The sequence below is a fragment of the Sorghum bicolor genome, chromosome 4 (genome assembly GCF_000003195.3).
Source record: "Sorghum bicolor cultivar BTx623 chromosome 4, Sorghum_bicolor_NCBIv3, whole genome shotgun sequence".
NCBI lineage: Eukaryota > Viridiplantae > Streptophyta > Magnoliopsida > Poales > Poaceae > Sorghum > Sorghum bicolor.
Window position 1 is genome coordinate 61,681,995 of NC_012873.2, and position 13,674 is coordinate 61,695,668.

Genomic DNA, 13,674 nt, shown 5'->3' on the forward strand with positions numbered 1-13,674 from the left:
AGCGTTTCTGCACAAGCTGAATACGGAGTTTAATTCTTTGGTCGTGCAGAACTTCAGACCTAAACCAGCCTGCAGAACTCTGTGCTGTTTGGTTGTAGGATCAGTAACGCAGACGTGTAGTAGGAATCAAGAGTTGGCAAACCCTCACCCAAGTTGTACCGTGCATGAACTTCCAAGGTGTATGTATACCAGGATTTGGTCCATGGTACCGAGCAGTGAGCAGGTAGGTCAAGATATGGAGTCCTTGAACTCTGTGGCCTTTAATGGTTTGTCTTCTTTCAGAGTGTGGTCACATCTGGTTGAGGATTTTGATATCCATTCATGGCCAGGCAGAGGCAGAGGAGGCCATGCAACAATTTTTACTCAACAAGGTACACGCATCAGTGTACACTGCTGTGCTTGCGTGCATAGCATGGTCATGGACCTATGCTGAAGCCAGGCCACGAGCCCACAGGCCACAGCAGCGCAGAAAATATTGGAATGAAGCGTCATCTGGCCAACAACTCTGCCACCAACTTAAATCCAGCAGCGGTGCGTGCAAAGGGAAACTGGGAGGCCTAAGGCATGACTCGACAGGCCCACTCCATTATACCATACCAATACGTGAGCCAATTGCAGCTTTGGCATACCACATGTAACTTAGCAGTAGGCAGAAACCATAATATAAGAGCAACAGTGCCTAGCTTGAGTTATTAGCATGTTGGACAATAAGCACATGGCAAAAGTGGCGGATGGTACTTCGTCCTAAAAGTCTTAAGAGTTTTAGACTATGACCAGACCACGGTGGCAACTGTGTGGGAAAGGTCCAAATAGGATCCTTTTCTGCCCTTTTATATTAGTTGGATTGGACATAGCAGTGTATTCGGAAGTGCCTAAGGTGCGGACAATAATGCAATTTCTAGATTCCATCAGAAGATTGTTTTCTGCAATTAGCCTAGACACCGAAACCACGGTCGTTTCCTAATTAGGATATGGAACATTTGTCTTTGAACAAGGTTCATAAATAAGAGATGACATGAAACCAAAAGCATCTTAGGCGCACTTACAGTTATTGTGAAGCGTATCTTCGCCTTAATGCTGCACCTATCATCAGAGGAGGCTGACATGATAGCCGAATAAAAAACAGGACAAGCACAAACTGCAGTCTTCTTGGGGTCATGGCAAAGCTTCAGTCAGCAGTTCAGCACTCAGCGTTTAATCATCATCGACATGTGAGAGTGGCAGCAAAGAGAATCCCTCTTTCTTTTTTACTTGTCTTTAAAGACATGCGATGATTTGATAACATGTATTTGTTGAGAACATGCACAAAAGAATGAAAAGTGAATACGCAAAGTGAGAAAGATATCAAATCTTTCCATATGAACCCCATCATGAGTTTTTAGTGAAGGGCTAGCCTCTTTACCGAGGTAAAGTGCGATAGCCGTGCAAAAAATCACACCAAACTGTTTAGAGTAATGGCTCTTTTATGCCCTCGTCAAGAAGTTCAGTTTGTCAACAGGTGGAGCAGAATGATGGACCGTGGGTAAGTGGAAGTAAGAAACGCACTGGCTATTGTCCTTGTCCCACCAGGACTTAGTAATTTAATACGTTATGCAAAGCCAATGATATGAGGTCTATAATGCCTAATTTGCAGAATTTTTGTAAAAGCATTGAGACAAGAAACAGCAAGTAATTTCTACCTAGACTACCTAAAGTATTATCAAGAATCAGAATGGACGAATTCATTCTACAAACAGAAGCTACTTAGGGGACAAGTCAAAATTACCTACTTAGCTAACCAACCAGATATATAATGAAACTAAAATAATTGTCTAACCAAATATTATAGTCTGAAACTTACAAGAGAAAGTAAATCTTATATGACAGATTTCAGTAGATCAGGATCTAACAGCAAGGAGTTGAGACTGAGTTGCTCCTTTATTCCTTCTGTTATATCCACTTTCTATAGAACATGATTGATTCGAGCATTTGCATGCACTTCAACATTATCACAAAGCATCTACTTTGTTGCATATGCAACATCACAGTCAGTGGCAGTGAATTCCTGTCAGCATCAATCGTTTTATTAACATATCAAAGTTATCAACACATCTGGGGACAAATGTACCAACAATGGCACAAGAATAAGAAAATACAAATGATTCCAGATTTTAAAAAAGAGCAAAGACTGACTCGTTAACAAAATGTACAATGTCCATTTCGTATGAGGATCTATTAAAGCATTTTAGGTACAAGTGTATCTGTGGTGGAAAAAGAATGAAAGAAATTGTTAAAAGTAGTAGACTAACCTCTTCACAGTGGAAAACCTACAAAGGAAGGAAATAAGTGAAGATATACAGCTACGGATCATCAGAAATTTTGCCTGCCTACCAGATTTCAGGTCCCATGCCACATAGGTGACCTGGCAATAGAATCATAAAATCCAGCCATAACAGTACCTCCATTGGAGACCTGTAGAAAAAATCAGTACTAAACCATTCAATGAAAATGAGCTTTCATCTTCCAGAAGTTACGATTGATGTTAGCAGTTAGCACCAATAGCAGCATACTTCATTGAGTGTGCTCACTAGCCAAGTCACTGTCCTCCTGGAACCTATAAGATATTTCCACTTCAGAAACAGTGCTTGGGAAGGATGGGCCACGAATTTTCAAGCGTTTTGGCCCAAGATCTACAGATGGAGATAGGTAACTGCAACCGATAGTTTTCTGGCTGAAAGCAACTTCGTCTTGCACAATTTTTGCATCTAGCTGATCTATCCTCATTTTTAGTTTGCTTCGATTGATGAGGTTATCTGTATTTCCAGAAATGGAGTCAAGACAATGCGATTCAGCACCCAGATTGACACTTCTTGTACCACAGGATACTTCTGTTGTGTTCTTCTCTTGTCTGTCATCTGAGCGGACTTTCTTTAACCGTCTTAAAGCCTAGCAAAACAAACAATGAGTAAGCCATTAGTAAAAGAGTAGGCGGCATGAGTTAAGGTAAATACTGAAAGTTCTGAACAAAAGGATTGTGCATTTATCTAATCATTCAATAAAAACGTCCTGTTAAGTAAATTGGTTTAATTGCTGTTTCTGAGCAGTTTTGTGTAAAGTCTCTCCATGTTTGATTGTTTATTATGTTTTTTATCAGGGAATTAAGCTCCTTAATCCATCGTTTAGGTTTAGGGATCATTTTGCTAATAGTTTTTTAAATGAAGCTTAGAAACAAGGAGAGTTGTACGTGCAGTAGCATAGATTTGATTAGCCAATCTACATAGCATGTTACAGTCAAACCTGTTTAAGCCTGTTCACAACTTCATGCATAAAAAAAACTTTGGATACATCAAATAGGTTAAAGGATTGGTATAAAATGATGATTCTTTTATGTTAAAGATAATTATATACTCCCTCCGTATTAAAAAAACTAGACGTCCTGTGCTCCTAACGCGAAATCAGAAAACCTGACGTTCCAGGCTCGCGCGGCTGTATTCGGACGAGTTTACCCTTAGCTTCGTGTCCGTTCCGCTCTCGGCATTAATAACTCGATGCTTCGGTACTCGTCACGGTCCAGCTCTTGCGCGATCACGAGTAAAGGCTGCAGCACGCGACGCGCATGCAAAATGTAGCGAGTGACAAAAAAATAGGGCTAACCAGGAATCGAACCCACCACCTCATAGGCGAAGCCTCAATGCACTAACCATCTCAACCACAGAACTTTCTCACTTATAGTGCACCAACAACCCTATTTAATAGGGGTAGACAAGGAAAAATACCCCCTAATTAATCACTCCTTGGCTACCGCAATCATGTCCAAAACGTCAGGTTTTTTGAGTATGGAGGGAGTACAACTCAAGAAATAAGGTTCCGAAAATACTAGCACAACTAAGGGCCTATTTGATTTAGCTTTGAATTTTAGATTCTAGTTCTAAAAGCTGAAGATAAAATAACCAGGGTGTGTTTTAAAAGTAGATTGTTAGAACCCAAACCCTTTTTACACCACAATCCACAAGCTCCATCCAACCAGCTTACATATTTAAAGAATAAAGCTTTCAACAACCTGCAACATGCAGCTAACTTTTAAGAATCCAAAGCTAAAACAAACAGGCCGAAACTGTTCCAGGTCGATTGTTTAAGTTCAATACAACATCCTGCCTCAACCTACTCATGATTATTACTATTGTTGTCGTGTGGATGAGGACCCTTCACAGCAGGTGTAAAGTTATGGACTTGGGTTCACGAAGGAGCTGCAGCAATGACGCAACAGTGTGAAATAGCATTGCAAGGGCAGCACAGATGTGCAGGCACCAGAGTCCAATGCTAGCGGATAGCAACATGTCCACGAGGAACAAGAAGTCGAAAACACGAACAAGAATTCTAGTTGTAATCATTCACTTACAACAAACCCAGTTCTTGGATATGTTAGATTAGATATTGAGTTATATTAGTTGAGTGAGCCCATCATCATAAAAGGGACAGTTTTTTTGGATATACTGTACACCTAATATTCTCTCAGCCGTACTTTTATTATAAATAACCTCATATTCCAATTTCAAACCATGTTGTCTGACCTCCCTTAGTACGACTATTAACATCATATGACCAATCTAATCATTATTTGTCAAAGTTTAACAAACATACTGCAGTGCCATCCACTCTTAAATGGAGGAGGAGCAGTTAAACTAAGCAAAATCACAAAAGTAAAAGTACCTGATTCTCAGTTAAATTTGCTGTTACATCTTCTGAACATCTTTTCTCCAGAACTATGCCAGATCTTCTCTTAACTCTAAATACCTCACAGTCAGAATCATCACTATCCTGAGCAGCCAATGCTTGATCAGTGCATAAAGGATAAACATTGATCACTCCATTATCTGGACATGAGCTAGAGAATGTTCTTAGGTTAGAACTAGTACACTCCTGCAGAAATAAAGTTACATAAAAGTTTTAAGTTACCCAAACAATACGCAGAAAAGCAGATGTAGAGAAGGTAGGCATCATACATCACTTTGTGTAGAATACTCCTGAGGTCCATGTGCAGAAGTTATTGTTGATAATGTAGGATATGGCTTATTCAGATCATATCCAAGAACATCTACCTCTGACAAGGTATGAAGTTCAGGGGATGTATCAATTAGGATCTTGCAATATGGGAAGTATTTAGCATTGTGGTCAATGCCATTGGACAAATGCGGATGCGTGCTAGAGCCATCACTTTGAGACATTTGTTTTCCTACTTCATCCAGTATTCCAATTTCCTCAAACTTCTTTGATAGTTCCTCCAATTCAAAGATGTCTTTCCTCACAAAAACAACACGATCACAGTTGCAAGAGCACTTCCTAATCTCTTCCTCTTCAAAACAAGGTAAATAAGTAAATAAGATAATCACAAATCACAAATGAAGCAAATATCTGTAATCTGTAATAAGTGCAAAAAGACCTTACCATGACAAAGGCAAATTGCATCAACTCTGCAGTTACACATAATGTGAGCTATGTAGCAGTCACGTTTGCATATCCCACAGAGAACTGTGGCATCAATGTCTGCTTTATAGCGTGTACGAGCACCCATTTTCGCAAGTGACCAACGAACACGGTGTTGGAACCGCATCAACTGCACAAAGGGGGCCTTCATATAGCTTTGTATACGTGTGTCTCCAGTTAATGTTACATGTCCGTGATCAGACATGGAAAACTCATTAGTAAAAAATGTCGTTTCTTTACAAAGGAGCTCCTCATAAGGTAATACTGGTATCCTCTTCAGAAGTGCATAACGTTGACTAGCAACTGCGCCTAGAGGAAACCATTCGCTTGTGGCAAAATTTACTGCCTCACCACAATTGAAACCTGACATTTGTTCAACGGTTTTCAATAAATCATTAAATAAAATAGAAGATTAAAGATGTTGAATAGTTTTAGAAAGTAGATAACTTCAGGTAATATCATAAGAGATCTTACCATGGCTGAAACCAGAATGATAAGCTCGGGGAAATGTTACAACAAACTCTCCAGGTTTCTGTACGGCTCTATAGACTGGAACATGATGATCCAGCAAAATATTAGGTGGGAAGATTGTAGTCTTCCCCAAAAGAACATCAAATGCTGCACTTTCCCCTTCACCTGATAAAATTTCGTGATCATATACATGCTCACGTACCACTTTCTCAAAATCAGAAGCAGCACTTCCTGGAATACCGTACCATGTTTTTGAGGCTCCACAGTGGTGATAATTAATACTGGCAAAATGATAACTCATATGAGAATAACAGAAGTGTCAACTAGCAGTATCATGCAAAAAAAATATAGATAGTGGGAAGATTTTCATTTATACTGTCACTTGAGAAGTGCATTTTATCTATACCATCAGCCTGTGTCAATGACATGTAGGATCAGACCCCACATGTCATTGACTAGCTTGGTGGTATAGATGAACAGTTCCCCTCAAGTGACTGTATGGATAAAAATTCCCATAGATCATGCACCTGAACAGGTAATGATCTTCCACATGCCAGGCAAACATACTGAAGAGCATCCCAATATACAGCATTGGATCTGTTATTCCCTGAAAATATATGAAATGTAAGTAACTGAAAAAGGCAAGATGGAAATTCATCTGTGCAGTCTACTCACTGGAACTGCAGCTCTGAGAAGACGCAGTGTAGAGTTCGGCAACCGTGAGAATCTCTGGATCAAAGCACGGACAAAAATACTTTATGATACCATCATCATTGCCAGAAATGATCATAAGATCACCAGATGATCATAAAAATATCAGGGTTAGAAACCTTGACGAAGAAATAACAGAAGGAATGTGGATTTCTTGAGTAGAAGAATGTGCCCATTGTTTACCAAATACTCATACAAATTAGACAGACTACATTTACTATTTTAGACTGGTCCATATTATGGAATGATTAAAGATAAATTCATCACGTATATCACTTGAAGACGAGTTTTTAGCAGAGTCATAACACAAAATATCAGCAGATTATATCCAACCAATACGGCAAAATAGGTAAAGCAGCAGATAAGTTTTAGGCGTTGTGTAAAATTAAGAAGTACATAAATGCCTGTAGAAACTGGGACACAAAATAAGTACCTTCAAGTTCCATTTACTTCTCCCAAGCTGGTCATTAGAAGAAGAAGAAAATGCACTACCATCGATATCACATGCATACTCAACAGACTCCATCTTGCCAAAAGCTATTTCATGCCAAAACTCCTCTTCCATATACCTTGATGGAAGACAAGCAGCACTAGAGTATCTTCGTACAAATTCTTTATTTGCCATCTTCTCGAACTCCCGAAATGTGTACTTTCTGATAATTTATACTAACATGTTATGCAATGCAAACAATTAAAATTTCATATCATGCACTCTACAATATGAATGGCCATACAAACCTTCCACTCATGAAGAAGGCAAACTTGTCATCCTTGGACCATTCAGCAAGACGGAGAGGCTGAACTCTGGTCGTAAACTTAAGCCCACCTAGTTCCTTCATTAGTACAGTGCCCACAGGTATCGAAGCAGAGATCGGTGAAATGATCTTGCATATACCTGGGAAATTGCACATGGTCAAAACAACACAATATTCACAGAAACTTACTTAAAAATCCATAAACAAGGTTGTGAACAATTCCATGTGTGAGCATTGGTTCATCTTCTTCTTTTCCAGCAGGCACATGGAACTCGAAAAACCATTATTTATAGCGCACACTAATGAAGATTATGAACACATACTACAGTAACCAAATGGGCTGTATCATTCAGATCTGAGTGCATTGTTTAAAGAGCAAGATTTATGGGGTGCATCTCAGAAAGGTGGCTAGCGAAAATTGCTTCCGAGATGCCAAAACATGCAAGGTGGCAATACATAGGTATCTAAACTTCATAATTATCTCGGTAGGTCCCTACACTTGAAAAAATCACCACCTGAGACAATTCAGTGGTTTAGGGACAAAAGTGACTCCACTGTGTAAGTATAGCAACTCTCATTGCTAATCTCTTCATGTCGTTTTCATGCAACTACATCTGTCAACCATTAGTTCTCTGTCTATCATCATTATCAACACTTGACCTTGTTACCTAGCTAGAAGAATATAATAATCAACAAAGGATACAGAGAAGCAACTATCACCATATTTTGCAGCCACAGGGGCAATTTTGCTGAGATAAACCATAGGATCCTCAAACTCCTGGGTTGATGGAGAAAATACAGGGCAATCTGGAATCTCATCAATCCAATCTAGACTGGACAGATCAAACTTCTTTACTCTGTGTTTCGAGAATGGATCTCTCATGGACCCTCCCTCTCTCCGTGATGCATCACAACTCCTGCGCAATCTTGCCCCGTATGACACAGATTTCAGAGTAACTCCATCCTTCCCTGCCATTATCCTGGAGGCATTGGTCCCTTGATCTAAACACCCTGAGCGCAATGACTGAAGACACTTATCCTTTGCAGTCCCCAGCTCAAGAGAACCGGTCTCCTTAATCTGAGCACACAAGAAGAAGCAATTACTAATACTGTTAGAGCACTGTATACACATTTCATTACTAAATTGCTAGAAATGGCATATTGTAATGGAAGATGCCAAACTAAAGTGAGGTGGACGTAGCTTAAAAAGTTTGTCTCAGCTGATGTAAACAGAATATCGCAACCCAAAAGGAAGAGTCTAATCGAACAAATGTAAATAAGTAATTCATGAACATGTGTCAATGCTTACTTTTCCACACTAGTCTATATGCCTAAAGGCCGGGGCTGAATTCTAGAAAAGGCGAGCTCACTAAATCTGTTCCCGCAATAAAAGACACTGTAGCCAGTAGCCACGCAGGTAATACCCAGAATACACGTGGTGGCATGCTAAAAAAGTCAAACTCTCCTGTTGATACAGAGAATCCAACAGCTGTGCAATATCTCAATCACAAAATATAGTAATGCATCCATAGAGTTCAAATTCCTTCTCAGATCACCTACAGATCAGTTCACATAAATAAAAGAGTTCATTCATATTAAGAAGTTATAGCCCGCAAATCACATCATATCAAACCTATCGGCTATCGTCGTAGAATAGCAGAAACACAGGCAAAAATAGCAACTAGCGTGGTCAAATCCTTTCCAGAAAATGGTCAAATCTATGGAACAGTTCGAATTTAGAAACACCTCAAAACTAACCACGAAATTAAATGTTTGCCACACTAGGCTCAGTTCTACAATAAATAAAGGTTTCACTATCTGAAGCAAATTCGTCGCCCAGAAAGGAACAGGCGCGCGAATAGTAAGAGAATTACGCGGCACCACGCGTAACTACGAGTTGAGCGACTGCTACAGAACTCATGGAATCAGGCGAGCGCGGGAAGTCGCCAAATTAGACCCCCCGCATATGCAGGCACTGCAACCAGTTTATCACACAGTCCGGCAAATCATAATTTGAAGGGAAATACAAAATTAAGGAAGGATTAGAACAGATTTCGACGACGAACCGCCAGGATAGCATAATTTGAATGGAAATACAAAATTAAGGAAGGATTAGAACAGATTTCGACGACGAACCGCCAGAATAGCAGGGTTAGTTTAGTATTAAAAAAAATCACTCCTAATTCGAGGTGAGTAGAATCGTATGACTCAAAGCAAACAAAATAAAAAGAAGAAAAAAAATCCTGGTAAAAACAAGAGCCGAGTCTACAAGGCCAGGCCAAGTCTGACGAATCAAACAGTACCGAAATTTTGCTGCGCAAATTCCATAGAAAACGGCGAGACCGCATCCTCTCAAACAAACCCAACCACCCCACGGTGCGGGTGCAATCCACAGAACCGCAGATCGCTCACCGTCTCATCTCGACGCAGCTTCCAGGCCCGAGACCTCAAACGGGGACCCACATTCCCCTGCGGCGGCCGCTACCGGTGTCCCCGCGCGCTCCGATCCCCGCGCCGTCCCCCCTGCTCCGATCCGCCGCGTCCCGAGCGTACGGAAGCGGCTCCCGAACTCCGCCGCAGCGTAGACTGCGGAGCCTGCGTAGGCGTCGCGGGTCAAGGAGAAGGAGGAAGCGCCCGCGGCGATGCTCCGGCGAGCGGCGGAGGAGCGAGGGAACGCCGAGGAGGCAGCAGCAGGGAGGAAAGGAAAGAGGCGGACGGAGAGGATGAAAGGAGAGGAAAGGAAAAGTGCGGGTGATATTTAATAAGGCGATAACTACCTGTACTGCCGGACGCCGCGGATGGCGCTTGGGCCTCGCTGATCCCAACCGAACCACAGCTAATATGCGGATTAGAATGTGGATTAGCGTGGGTTTTGATGCACTTTTCCTTCTGGTGGTGGTGGATGGGGTAGTTGTGGTGGCAGGCCGTCGTCACGGGGCCGTCTTCACTGCTCTGCCCTCCGTCAGGTAATGTATGGTGTACAAGTAGTTGGACTGTCCGTGTATGGCGCGGAATTGTCAGCGTTTGTCTTGTGACACAACCATACGGCCAGAGTGATCCGATTTTAGGCCGTGTTTACCTGATACTATAGCACTTTCAGTTGTTTATGGTAATTATTATTTAACTATGAACTAACTAGGCTTAAATGATTCGTCTTGTAAATTTCGACCAAACTATATAATTAGTTTTTATTTTTATCTATATTTAATACTTCATGCATACGTCTAAATATTCAATGTGATGAAAAATTTTGAAGAATTTTGAATTTTAAGGTGGAAGTAAACGAGGCCTTATGCAGTGCACATCGTGTGTGCCCATTGGCTGTGTGTGCCAGCACACACACAGATTCGAGTCCTTTTATTAGGCTTTGCTTAGTTCACCCCGAAAACAAAAACTTTTTAAGATTTATAGTTACATCGAATCTTACGAGACATGTATGAAGCATTAAATAGACAAAAATAAAACTAATTGCATAGTTTACCTATAAATTACGAGATGAATCTTTTAAGTCTAGTTAGTCTATGATTGGATAATATTTGTTAAATAAAAACAAAAATACTACAGTACCGAAATCTAAAATATTTTCAGAACTAAATAAGGCCTTAGACTATCTCCAACAACCCATATCTAAACATGAGACCCATTTCACAATTTGGATCACCCACAACAAAGAGGACATAGACCCAAATCTAAACTTCTCCATCACCCAACCCAAAACTCAGCCAAAAACCGCATCCGCGCGAGGCGGGGGCTTACAGGGGAGGAGCGGTCGTGCCCACAGCCGCCAGCTCGAAGGAGAAGTCGCCACCACCGTGGGAGAGAAGTAGCTCGCAGTGACCTAGCCAAGGCTGTCGACAAGGAGCAAGGTGATGACGTCGAGCCCCATGGTGAGGAACGAGGTCAATAGGGAGTGGTCTCGTCCAGAAGGCCCGAGGAGGTCCGACACATCACGAGCGACCGTGACAGCGCCGCGGACGACAACGGGTCAGGTCTGCGTGGGGCGCGGGACGGCGCCACCACCCCTGTAGCCGCCGCGCCTGCCATGCCCCCCGTCGGCGACTGTCGGCCCGTGCTCGGCGAGTGCGGCGTCGTGGCGCCCGAGCCCCATCGTGGGCGCTCCAGCCTGCCGACGCCTGGCCCTCATTCTCCACTCCCCCTGCGTCAAGAGATTTGTGCCGTCCCTTGGGAGGACGCTTATTTAGTTATTTGCCTCTCCTCTCTCCTTCTACCTAAAATGGGGATTTTGATTGCCTACTTTCTCGGAGGGGAAATTTTTACTTTGCAGCATGCATTTGGGGTTTGGATAGACTTGTGCATAGATTGTTGGAGACAGTCGCAACCGTTATTATGGGTCGGGCTCTAAACCTTCCAGCTGGAACTCTCTAGAACATCAGGTTGCCAGGGCAGATAAGCACGGAGAGCCATGTCAATGTTATTTGTTCAGTAGAGTAGACGGGATTAGTCATGAGACCATGTGAAATCGCCTGTTTTAAGCACACGCAGGCCACTTTTCAGACTTCGGATAAAAGAAGAAGCGAAGCATCTTGTTACCTCCCCCCAGCACGTTGTTCTTTTTCCCCCACATGCTCGTTATCGAGTTTGAGAAACTTTTGGTCGATTTCGTTCGTTCTTTTTTCGTGGGTGCGCGAGCGTCGATGATGCCTTTTACACACAACTGGCGGGGCACATTTCGGCGGAGCAGCATCACGGCCGCCCTGGCCGAAAACCGGCTTGTCGGCAGCGAATCCGCGCGTCCATTGCCATCACGTTTGGGAATTCGTGATTCCTGCGCTACTCGGTCCCGGTCGCAGAAAGCCGCTCGTTTGGATGAACCCGTGGCAGCGGCACAACGCCACAAGCGAGGCAGGCAGCAAAACTCTTTGACATGATAATAGTATCGGACGCAGAATGTAGGCGTGTAGCCGCCAGATAAACAGAGCACAAAATCACTCTTTGAGATGATAATAGTAAATACGAAGTACTGGCAAAAAAGAGAAGTATTTTCTACCATTAAATTGTACCTGCAAATTCTAAAGGCACGGCGGCCTTGATTAGAGGAAAGTACCGCACCAGAGAGCAGTTAGGCTTTTTGCGTTGCTTGGAGTAGGGATTGTCCCTGTAAAATAAGGAAAGATTCCATGCTTTGAATTAGAGGAGATGACGTGGAAGCAAATAATTGAAGTGGGGGCAGCAAAGTGGCATCTCTGCCCCGCTTGATATGTTGTTTTTCCTTTCAGGCCTTGTTTAGTTCCGAAAAGATTTCGGATTTCGGTACTGTAGCACTTTCGTTTGTTTATGATAAATATTATCCAATCATAGACTAACTAGGCTCAAAAGATTTATCTTGTGATTTACAGATAAACTGTGTAATTAATTTTTATTTTCATTTATATCTAATGCTTCATGCATATGCTCCAAGATTCGATGTGACGGGGAATCTTGAAAAGTTTTTGGATTTCGGGATGAACTAAACAAGGCCTCACTTTACTTTTGGCCAGCTCCTGCGCTCTGTCAAGTTGCATTGGCCAGCCCATGCCCATCCATTTAGAGCAGAAAATGATTAATACTCCAAAAGGCAGCTTTTGATGTTAATGGCGTAGTACATTGACTTTGAGTTCAATCTAACCTTGCCCCTATATATACGCACATGTGTTTAGTCATCCGTGATAGTAGCTTCTAGGCTCACCTCATCCACATGTACGAAAACGCTGCGGATAGCAAGACTGTTTCAGGTAGGAGCTGCTGCTGTCGATGGTTTTTCAAGAGACCCTGCAGGAGATCCACACGCAATAACTGGCCGGGATTAGATATGAAGCAACAGTGCTCTGCACCGATCGCCGAACAGTTCCTGGAGCTGGCGACCAGAACAGCTGAATACCTGAAACAACTTGACCAAAAGATATGTGTGTTGATATTCATCCCACTAAAACTGTGGGGTTTGGTCGCTCCTCGCTCGCAAACAAGGGCAGATGGTCCTTTCCAAAACCAAAGCTCCAAGGTGGCTGCACCTGCTAGCACTGTTCCGGTGTGTTCCCGTTGCTTGCTCCGCTCCGGGGCAAAAGCCTCCGCCGCGCCTCGTTTAGTTGAGAATATCGCCTGGTGTTTCCAAAGTGCCGTCGCTCTCCGCGCACACCGCCGGACAGCGACGTGGCGGGCGGCCTGGCCCCTAGCTCTCTCCGTGCTCTCGCTCTCGCGCGGGTCGCAGAACGAACGAGCAGCCAATCGAGTGCCGGAATTTAGCAAGCGCAATCAGTGATCGGTTGCATTGGGCGCT

The 13,674-nt window shown here is 42.7% G+C and overlaps 1 protein-coding gene across 4 annotated transcripts; it reads right to left on the reverse strand.

Annotated features, from left to right (window-relative positions):
- LOC8073883 (lysine-specific demethylase JMJ706) lies at positions 1,835-10,297 on the reverse strand. 4 transcript variants are annotated; one of them, XM_021459332.1, is made up of 12 exons: positions 9,813-10,137; positions 8,121-8,478; positions 7,384-7,540; positions 7,079-7,298; positions 6,610-6,663; positions 6,462-6,541; positions 6,137-6,215; positions 5,938-6,058; positions 5,425-5,826; positions 4,983-5,332; positions 4,690-4,899; positions 2,032-2,925 (listed from the first exon to the last, which is right to left on the reverse strand). In XM_021459332.1, exons 2-12 carry the CDS (start codon positions 8,374-8,376, stop codon positions 2,551-2,553), a joined length of 2,304 nt encoding a protein of 767 aa, XP_021315007.1. In that variant the 5' UTR covers positions 8,377-8,478; positions 9,813-10,137; the 3' UTR covers positions 2,032-2,550. The 4 variants fall into 4 exon arrangements, with proteins under 4 accessions (XP_021315004.1, XP_021315007.1, XP_021315006.1 ...); XM_021459331.1 differs by having other exon boundaries at positions 2,032-2,451; positions 2,550-2,925; positions 5,938-6,215; XM_021459329.1 differs by having other exon boundaries at positions 1,835-2,925; positions 5,938-6,215.